This window comes from Lactuca virosa, chromosome 7, assembly GCF_052849685.1.
Source record: "Lactuca virosa cultivar CGN04683 chromosome 7, Lactuca_virosa_CGN04683_v6, whole genome shotgun sequence".
NCBI lineage: Eukaryota > Viridiplantae > Streptophyta > Magnoliopsida > Asterales > Asteraceae > Lactuca > Lactuca virosa.
Window position 1 is genome coordinate 87,672,629 of NC_136432.1, and position 11,171 is coordinate 87,683,799.

An 11,171-nucleotide genomic window follows, 5' to 3' on the forward strand; every position below is an offset into this window, starting at 1 on the left:
ATATATATATATATGTGTGTGTGTGTGTGTGTGTGTGTGTGTGTGTGTTGATGATAACAGTTGGTTTTGTAGGTATGAGATATATGAATAATTATCATTAAAAATCATGGATTTGAAAACCCTATGTATCTCACCAGGTTTCCCAACCTGACACACTCCTTTATATGTATCATAGGTAGCAGTGTTAAGACTGTTGGAGGAGTTATTGAAGAGAAGACCTACAATAGTGTTCAGGACCGTTAGGTATTTACACTATAACATATGTTATGTATTGATTATGAAATCCATAGAGTTTTATTTATTTTGAGAAAATCAAAATATTGTATTATAATGGGAATTTCCGCAAATAAAAGATATCATGATTTTTGAAAGCATAAAGAATTTTTTTTCGGTTACGAAAATGGGGGATGTCATAGTTTGAGAGGTCGGTTACTACGGAAGAGGTAAAACAATATGTATGGGAATATGGTAGTGGTAAAGCATTGGGATCGAATGGTTTTAAATTTGCTCTTGTAAAAAACTATTGGGAACTTTTTAAGTTTGATATACTTGATTTTGTGAAGGATGTGTTACAGGAAATTGAGAATTCCCTTGGATTGTAATTCCTCTGTCATTACAGGAACTGACAAAATCATTGATATTGATGGTGGAAGAAAGAAGTAATGTTAGAGCTAGTCTTTTATTTTTGGAGAAAAAAGAATTGATGGATGTTTCTCAAAAGGAAAAAATCAAACGGGCTAATAAAGGGGATGAGAACTCAAAGTTTTACCATGGTGATCTTAATAAAAAAAAGAAGACAACTCATCGTAAAGGGTGTTAAGGTGGATGGTGAGTGGATTACAGGTCCTTAATTTGTTCAAAAATATTTTTTTTAACAGTATGATCAAAATTTAAAAAGATTGATGTTGTCCCGGTTATTCATAGAAGCTCTCGATTTAGAGAGTTTTCTATGTCTTCTTCGTTAGAGCTTGAGAGGTCGGTTACTATGAAAGAGGTAAAACAAGTTGTATGGGAGTGTGGTAGCGATAAATCACTGGGACCAAATGGTTTTAATTTTGTTTTTGTAAAAAAGTATTGAGTGATTCTTAAGGTTGATATCCTTGAATTTGTGAAGGATGTATTACAGAAATCGAGAATTCCCTCGGGTTGTATTTCCTTTGTCATTACACTGATTCCAAAGGTGGCGAGCCCAGTGGTGATTAATGATTTTCGCCCGATCAATCTTATTGGTATTCAATACAAAATTGTTTTAAAAATCCATGTTATTCGTCTTTCCAAGGTAATTGGAGATCTGATTAGTAGTGAACATACTGCATTTATTAAAGATAGACAAATTTTGGATGAACCATTAATGGTAAACGAAATCGAGTGGTATAAGAAGAGAAAGAAAAAAATAATGATCGAGTTTATGAAGTTTGGTAAAAAAAAATGGTGTTTTTTGGATTCATGAATGTTTGATTTCTACGAGAGCTTTGGTACTTCTTAATGAAAGTCTTTTTAATGACTCCTATCTTCAGAGAGGTCTTAGGCAATGAGATCCTCTCTCTCATTTTCTTTTCATTTTGGTGATGGAAGGATTACACATTGCTATTCAAGATGTTATTGGAGAATGTTTGTTTTAAAGGGGTCCATATTTGCTCATATGATTTCAATATTTTTCATTTTTTTATGCTGACGACGTTATAATTCTTGGTGATTGGGATAGAAGTAATATGATCAATATGGTGACTATTCTGCAATGCTTTTCTCTTGTTTCCAGATTGAACATAAGCTTAGAAAAATCTAACATTTTTGGTATTGGGGTTAGGTGGGAAGAGGCGGTTAACTTTGCTCAATTTGTTGGATGTAAACCTGATAAATTGCCTTTTATATATCCGGGGATTCCAGTCGGTCAAAATATGAACAATATTATTGGTTGTAAGCCTATTCTCCAAAAAGTTAAGAAGAAGATGTCTATGTGGAAGGTTGCTACTCTTTCGATTGGAGGTCAATCAGTTTTATTAAGATCTATTTTGGGTGTGGTATGAAATAGTCTCATCTTCCTCTCTCCGAGTTTCTACTACTAAGTAGCGCTTCTGCTATTCAATCATAGAATCTTAAGGTTGATATCCTTGAATTTGTGAGTGGATGGTGAGTGGATTACAGGTCCTTAATTTGTTCAAAAATATTTTTTTTAACAGTATGATCAAAATTTAAAAAGATTGATGTTGTCCCGGTTATTCATAGAAGCTCTCGATTTAGAGAGTTTTCTATGTCTTCTTCGTTAGAGCTTGAGAGGTCGGTTACTATGAAAGAGGTAAAACAAGTTGTATGGGAGTGTGGTAGCGATAAATCACTGGGACCAAATGGTTTTAATTTTGTTTTTGTAAAAAAGTATTGAGTGATTCTTAAGGTTGATATCCTTGAATTTGTGAAGGATGTATTACAGAAATCGAGAATTCCCTCGGGTTGTATTTCCTTTGTCATTACACTGATTCCAAAGGTGGCGAGCCCAGTGGTGATTAATGATTTTCGCCCGATCAATCTTATTGGTATTCAATACAAAATTGTTTTAAAAATCCATGTTATTCGTCTTTCCAAGGTAATTGGAGATCTGATTAGTAGTGAACATACTGCATTTATTAAAGATAGACAAATTTTGGATGAACCATTAATGGTAAACGAAATCGAGTGGTATAAGAAGAGAAAGAAAAAAATAATGATCGAGTTTATGAAGTTTGGTAAAAAAAAATGGTGTTTTTTGGATTCATGAATGTTTGATTTCTACGAGAGCTTTGGTACTTCTTAATGAAAGTCTTTTTAATGACTCCTATCTTCAGAGAGGTCTTAGGCAATGAGATCCTCTCTCTCATTTTCTTTTCATTTTGGTGATGGAAGGATTACACATTGCTATTCAAGATGTTATTGGAGAATGTTTGTTTTAAAGGGGTCCATATTTGCTCATATGATTTCAATATTTTTCATTTTTTTATGCTGACGACGTTATAATTCTTGGTGATTGGGATAGAAGTAATATGATCAATATGGTGACTATTCTGCAATGCTTTTCTCTTGTTTCCAGATTGAACATAAGCTTAGAAAAATCTAACATTTTTGGTATTGGGGTTAGGTGGGAAGAGGCGGTTAACTTTGCTCAATTTGTTGGATGTAAACCTGATAAATTGCCTTTTATATATCCGGGGATTCCAGTCGGTCAAAATATGAACAATATTATTGGTTGTAAGCCTATTCTCCAAAAAGTTAAGAAGAAGATGTCTATGTGGAAGGTTGCTACTCTTTCGATTGGAGGTCAATCAGTTTTATTAAGATCTATTTTGGGTGTGGTATGAAATAGTCTCATCTTCCTCTCTCCGAGTTTCTACTACTAAGTAGCGCTTCTGCTATTCAATCATAGAATCGATTTCTGAAAAAGCCCTATAGAACTCATTACATGTCACTTTTCCTGATGTCGGTCACAGTTGCTAAAAATTTAGAAGCTTGTTGGGATAAGATTTTTTTTGGGTGGAGATGATGATCACTGTAAATTTCCTTGGGTGAAATCGGATTTGGTTCTTGCTGATATGTCTCAATGAGGTCTTAATATTGGAAGTTTGATTGCTTTCAATTTCTCCTTGCTTAAAAAATAGAAATGGCGTTTCTTGAATTTTGATGATTTAATATGGGTGAAAGTTATGTAAGAAATTTATGGTAATTAAGGAGATCTTGATTCCGAGTATAGATCAAACCGAGGACAAGGTCCTTAGGCTTAGATTCTTGCCTCTATTTCTCGTCTTGAAGATTATGGTATCCTCCCTTATTCAATAGCTAAAAGAAAACTAGGAAATGAGGCTACAATTCAGTTTTGGAATGATATTTGGCTTGGAGATCAAAAGTTGTCTACTAGTTTTCAAATGATGTTCGACTTGGAGATCAAAAATTGTCTACTAGTTTAGGTTGGAAGAGGTGTTGGCGTCGTGATATCCGTGGAGAGGAAAGTTCTCGGTTAAATTTGAATATAGCTCTTTTGGATGTAAATCTGACAGATAATGTGGATACTAGGTGTTGGAGTATAGGATAAGAATGAAACTTCTCATTAGCGGATACTAGAAGATGGATTGATAAAAAGATCTTACCAAGTGTTAATAATTATACTAGATGGAACCCGTTCATTTATAGTAAAGTTAACATTTTGGTGTGAGGAATATTCTGAATAGATTATTGACTCGTTATAACCTTGACGCTTGTGGAATTGATGTATTGTGTACTTTGTGCCCGATATGTAATCTGAAAGCAGAACAATTGGATCATCTATTTGTTAGGTGCGAGGTTGTGGCCAGAACTTGGAATGCAATATTTAGATGACTAGAAGTTCAATTTACTCCCTTTGATTCTATTACACAACTTTTCGAGCAAGTGGATAACTTACACATACAATATGATACTTGCAGAGGTTTCTGATAAAGTTTTTGGTGATGGTAAGATCAGAAAAGATATTAGTTTTGATTCTACCGGATAATTTTTTTTTTCTAGATCAACAATACATTTAGAAAACATGCTTTTCTTTGGAATTGTTGGTTGCATTTTCCTTTAAACAATTTGTAATGGTTTCTGTTTGTTCTCTAGATTCTTGCTAGAGTTTTTTTTTTCTTTTGATAATATGGTTGACTGTTAAAAAAATCACATTTAGAGATTTATCACAAGTTACATATTATTAAGGGAATTAAACCCTTTATGGTTTCTTGTTGGCAAAAAAACGTGACATACGAGAGGGAATAAGCGAATGAGATTCTTGCTGCTTGCTAGAGTCCAAGGAGGAAGAAACTTCTTTGAATATAAAGGATCATATAGTCGTAGAGAAGATGATCACACAAATCATCAAAAAAAAAATTTATAATTTGGTAAATAATCATTGTATTAAATATGATTAAATTAAAAACTATATCATTCTAACAATATAAAACATTTTGAGCGACTTTTAATCCGTTTGACCCACAATTCAGTTTTAGTTGTTTTTTAAAATGTATCTTTGACCTAATAATATTACCTCTGGTTAGAAGAGTAGAAGACAGTCCTCCTCCTTTGCTTTATTCTTTAAGGGTGAAACTGTTACTACAAATCATTAGGGACTGAAAGTGTAATTAGTCGAACAGAGAAGGGCCAGTCAATCACTTGAAAGGAAGAAAGTCCGTAACGACACAGCGAGTGTAATTTTAAGTCGTGAAGAAATCATGTATGATATGATGTAAAACATTTTGTATTCTTAGGGAGAAAAAACATTACATCGCCATCTTATATTTTCTTTTTTCTTTTTTAAGAAGATGCCATGTTTAGAGAGGACAATGAAAGGGCCAAAGGGGTATTTCGAAATTCGAACTCGGTTATGTCTGAATCTTATACATATATTGTAAAATAATATTTCGAACTCGGTTATGTCTTGACTGTATGGTATGAGGTTAGTAAATAACTATCGGTTTGTAAATATAGCTCACTGTTTATAATTTTAATCGGTTCAAATTTACTCAATGGAATTTTTATTACTTAAAACAAGATAATAATCATATCCAAAAAATAAATCGATTTCTTTTAGTAATTATAGTTTTTAACAACGTCAAGAAGTTTAATATCTAATATATAAAATGTTACATAAATATAATCCCACATCATCCGAAAAGTTAATATTATAAATTAAGACGTAAATAGTAATTACGTAAGAAACTTCTTAGTTATAATATATTATTTATAATAGTAAAACCAAATGACCTTTGCAATAATATACTTTTATGCTTTGAGGCTTTGGCCACATAGATTTTGGGTTTGAGAATTTGGCCACAACTTTTCTTATTTTGGCCACAAGATTTTTATATATTGAAGATTTGGTCATTAGATTTTTTGGGTTTCAAGGCCACAAGACTTTCGTATATTGACAGCTTTGGTCCCTATTCTTTCATATATTGGCAGTGGTCCCTAAACTTTTTGGGTTTCAGGCTTTAGCCAAAAGACTTTCGTATATTGATAAGAAAGCCTAAAAGACTTCCGTATATTGATAAGTTTGGTCATATATTTTTGTATATTGACAAGTTTTGTTCCCCTGCAAAACGGGGATAATATCACTCTAGTTATAAGTTTATAAAAATATAAAGTGTTCAAGGTCATTTAATTGGACAGGTATAAGTTCAATACCATAATCATCCCAAACCCACACTATGTTTTAGAAGAAAAAAAAATCTAATACTTAGTCTCGTAACCATTACCAGGCCCAAAACTCATCCAAAAAGTTTCAGATTCGTATACTTTGTCTCCTTTCCTGGGGTGGCACGGGCAACTACTCAATATCGTCCTAAAATGTAAAATTTTTGTAAAAAAACATGTTTGTATTAGTGTGCAACTACAAAACAAATTGTGCACCTATAGGTTCAAAATTTTGAGAGAAAAAATAGCCCAATATTTTCCTAATAAGTAATAATCCAATGCACATAGCTCAAATGTTTGTGTTTGTATGATCTCATCAAAAAGAAGAGAGTGAGGGAGGCCACGAATTAGAAAAGGAAAAAAACAAATAACAATGCAAAGCTATCGAAATTCTTTTTAGCTGCCAATACTGCTACAAAAATCTTGCCTCAGCCCCTATAATCTCTAACCATACCCATGTTATTCAGTAGTTTATACCTGTTAGTTTATATGGTCAATATACAACGTTATCTTTATGTTAAATAAAGTTTATTCTGTATCATCCTACCTGCCCTTTTAGTTTCTAGAAAACAAATAATTACTTTAGTCGTTAAACTATCCCACATAAAATTATAATATAATCAAAGTGTAAGATCAAAACGATATACACAAAAGATGTATATGAATTTAGTGTTGAACATATCAATCATAACGGAAAAAATCCGTGTGTTCTATATATGATTATATCCTATGCATTTTACTATCGTAGTCGATATCTACTATCTAATACCGAGTCACAAACTTTTTTTAGAAAAAAAAAAAACACAAATTCACAAAAAGAAAAAAAAACACATCAAAGTATAAAAATCCCCCTTCCTACTTTGCTAACTGTTCAAGCACGGAAAACTTGTTCCAAGTCTCCTCCAACACGCTCACTTGCATCGGTGGCAACGAAAATACACTGACAGTCGAGCTCCTACTTCTTATTTCTTTCAAAACCCGTAAAGCAGAAATCGTGCTTTTTGTATATAAACTCTTCATATACTCAAGCTCAGCATATTCTCTAGCGCTCAACTGTCGTGCGTTTCCCGAGGTGCTGGCGACATCAGTGTCACCAGCACCACTACTGTCAGCTTCTTCTGATGAAGCTGACGGTTCAGTTAGAGGGAAGAGCAGGTCTAGCAGCGCCTCACATTCTTTCACGAGCTTGTAAAGCAAGTCTGTGGTGAAGAATGGTTGTTGCAGGACTTTTTGAATGTAGGGTAAACGAAGAACGGCTCCGGTTCTTTTATCGTATTTCTTCAAAATCTTAGCTACTCCTGTTCGATTAAACATAAATATTAAATTCGGAAAAGAAAAAAAAAAGATTTTTCAATTAAAAAATCCAACATTTATTTTCAAGAAAAATATATATTTACCTGTGTAGTTTAGGGCGCTATAATTCTCCAATAAAACCATTTCTCCATGGAAATCAACCATTTCTTTTCGTATTTTTATCATCTCTTCACTTGAATCCTTTGCTTTTGCCACATGATCTTGAAGTTCCTGATGTAAAAAGTTCGTTGTCATTTTTTGCAATTAAACAGAATAAAGTTTTTTTTAAATATAGTTAAATGTTGTGGACCTAAATAAAAGTAACGTAGGAATCTTTCTTGTGGTAAAGCATCAAAAAATATAGAACGTTGCAATATTCATGGGCCGAAAAGTAATATATATTCTAATCAAAGGGTAATATTGTCAAGGAATCTTTCTTGTGGTTCAAATTGAAAGAATCTTTGTGGAAAAGAGACATCCACTCAAGAGGAATCTATCTCTCTTTAATGCACAAAAGAGAAAATTCCCATTCTATTATGCATTAAGTGATTGTAACCAATGCATGAAGACATGTACATGGTTAGCAAATGTACAATATCATAATGCAGAGAATATAGAAATTGCTTCACGTGACTACGCGAGGTTATGTTTCTATGCATAATCATGTTGTACATTAAAACTCATGGATCACAATTAATATGCTCAAAGAGTGACAAGAACAGGAGTAGGGATTTGTACTTGTGCAGTGTAAAGTTGTACCTTAATGTACTATTATATCTGCATCATGTACAAACATGGAAAATCTATAGGCGTTCCATCGGAAAACAAGTTAATAGCAGGAAAACTGGATGAAGAAATTTACCTTTAATTTGATGATGTACTCTTCCTCTTTCTCAACGAAGAACGAATTAAATTTCTCAATCTCCTTCTCCAACAAATCAACAAAATCAATCTCTTCCTTCGACATTCCTCCAATTCCGCCATCACCCGCCGTCCAATCTCCGGCAACACCGCAGGAAACCCGCTGTCTTTTAGCTTCCCTGTTACAAACATCGCCGGATTTCCCTTGTGGGTTGATTAGCTTCAATTGTTTTTTGAGGTCCTTGTAAGACAAGAACTTATCTCTCCATTCAGGCAATGTTTGTTCGATCTGATTGCTCAGACTCTTGCCGAATTTCATGTCGCTCTTCAAATGGGTATGATTTTTTCTTGATTACGTGAAATGGGTTTTGAGTTTTGTGGGGATTTGGGGAGATGGGTATCGATTTTTTGGGATTTATTGAATTGGGTGTGTGAATTAAGTTGAGGTTATGGAGGGGAAGGTGGTGGGTGAGGGTTGATATGAAGGGGAAGCATATGCGGAGGGGCGGAATTGGAATATTCTTTTGGTTTATACGAGAATATCTCTGGTTTAATTCCTTCTCTAGAGACAAAGAAAGGGTATTTTTGGAATAAACATACTTTAAAGATTAAACTTTATATACATCCAATTATTCACACATTTTTTGGAAAATGACTCGTGAGGCTAATTTACTTTTGTGTTTGTACTCTTTTGGTCTATTTCTTTTTTTTATTAAATATATCATCGAACTTGTTGTTTGTGTTCACAATAACCCTTTTGACCGGCTTTTGACCTGTGATAGCCGATCAAAGGGTTATGGTGAACACAAACAACAAGTTCGATGGTATATTGAGTGCAAAAAAAAAGGAAAATGACCAAATGAGAACAAATGCAACAGTTGGTTACCCTCCTGATTCATTTTCTCTTTACTCATTTACAGCAAATCTCACGTCATCTTCTACTGATATTAATGACTTTATGAGATTCATTATTGCTTCTCTTCAAAACATAACCCACGAAAGAACATTATTCATACATGTACAACTTTGTAATGCACTTGAATATTTATTAGGGGAATCTTGACTAAGCAGATGCATTTCATGACTACATTTACATTTCCAATCAAATGATTTATCGTATCATGGATTGTAGACAAGTCTACAAACGAGTGGAATCACAAGTGCTATGATTTTTGAGTTTACTTAGCTTTAAGATCGAATTCATGGGATAAGATACAACATCAATATGTACTATATCATGTTGCTTTTGTAGACACATCACCATAATATACCTTGAGGTAAACGTTTATGATGATAAATATACCTCTCATACAGAGTCATATCCTTTTGCAGAGAGGTGTTGACAGCTAACCACAGTAAGCATAGCATAGACCATGTTTTAACGAGGTTACCCCTTTGAAACGTTTTTCATATACGTTATAGTCAAAGAAGGTTGCAGTCTTTGATAATTTTGCAACTTTAATTTCATTTAACTTTTCGGGGAAAATGACTCGGGAGGGTAACCAACTGTTGAGTTCGTTCTCATTTGGTCTATTTCCTTTTTTTTGTACTCAATATATCATCAAACTTGTTTGTGTTCACCATAACCCTTTGACCGGCTATCACAGGTCAAAAGCCGGTCAAAAGGGTTATGGTGAACGCGAACAACAAGTTCGATGGTATATTGAATACAAAAAAAGAGACCAAATGAGTACAAACGTAAAAGTTAATTACCCTCAAGAGTCATTTTCCCCACATTTTTTTATCGAATTAAATATAAATTATAAACAGCAAATTTGATTTATGTTACACATTAAAAAAAATTATTAACAGTTTTTTCCTATTCATAATAAGTTTATTTAATAACAAAAATATTATTTACATGCTTCATTTACATTAAAAATTATTATTAGAGTTCATGTATAACTTTAGCTTCTAATGTGTACCAAAATGTTACAAAATAAAAATATAGATCATAGACTGCAAAAAAATTATTTAAATTAATTACATATTATTAGTCTATAAAGTTGTAGTTTCTCGGAGAACCCTTCTTACGAATAAGTATTCTAGAGGAAATATTATGATATGATTAAATGATCCTTTTCCGTCTAACGTTGTTTGTTATCGTGTAATGCAATTTTTTTTATATTTTTAAATAATAATAACTAGTTTACAATAGAAAATAATATAATATTCTAAAAGGGGATAAGATTTTTTATATGTATTTGCAATTTAAAATTAAAATATGTAATATAAAGAAAGATTGACTAATGTTACTTTGACAGATTGGGATCGAGTATCCGGATCTTCTGGTGGATATGCTAAAAGTAAAGAAGACTCTGAAGATAGTGAAACGCTTTAATGTATATTACACGCATTTTAAGAAATATACTTTTCATTATTTAAATAGAATGTCATGGACTAAGGCTATGCTTATAGTGGAGTCATGTACATGGATGAGAACGGTTTCGGAATCGAATCCGAACCGAGAACCAAAAGATAGAAAACGGAAATGAAGAAATACAGGAGCTGAGAACCGAACCAAAAATACCGGTTAGGTTTTAGTTTTTCAATTCCAAAATCTCAAAGAACCGAACTTTTAAAGTATATTACCGTTTTTCACATTTTGAGGTTTCATTTTCGCATTATCTAGTGATTTAATTTTCCATTACAATGAGATAAAGTGAAAACATTGGTGGCAAAAAACCAACAGTCTAACAACCCTTGTTTAGAGATGTGTAAGCAAACTATTTTTTTTTACAAATTTAACTATTTTTTTAGGCTAAATTGTAGTCAAGATAGAGGGCTACAACATGGCCATTCAAAGTTAGGCAAAATTTGTAAATATTGTTGAGAAAAAAACATACAAC

The 11,171-nt window shown here is 32.8% G+C and overlaps 2 protein-coding genes across 2 annotated transcripts; one reads left to right on the forward strand and one right to left on the reverse strand.

Moving 5' to 3' along the window:
- The first annotated feature begins 643 nt into the window (after positions 1–643).
- Positions 644–4,495, forward strand: LOC145126894 (uncharacterized). The gene is made up of 8 exons (XM_079062174.1): positions 644–709; positions 899–994; positions 1,091–1,371; positions 1,808–2,021; positions 2,201–2,296; positions 2,393–2,673; positions 3,110–3,288; positions 4,428–4,495. The coding sequence occupies exons 1-8, from the start codon at positions 644–646 to the stop codon at positions 4,493–4,495; spliced, it is 1,281 nt and encodes a 426-aa protein (XP_078918300.1).
- A 2,262-nt stretch (positions 4,496–6,757) lies between these two features.
- Positions 6,758–8,847, reverse strand: LOC145125858 (SPX domain-containing protein 1-like). Its single transcript, XM_079061258.1, has 3 exons — positions 8,324–8,847; positions 7,566–7,692; positions 6,758–7,466 (listed from the first exon to the last, which is right to left on the reverse strand). The coding sequence occupies exons 1-3, from the start codon at positions 8,639–8,641 to the stop codon at positions 7,024–7,026; spliced, it is 888 nt and encodes a 295-aa protein (XP_078917384.1). The 5' UTR covers positions 8,642–8,847; the 3' UTR covers positions 6,758–7,023.
- Positions 8,848–11,171: the final 2,324 nt, after the last annotated feature.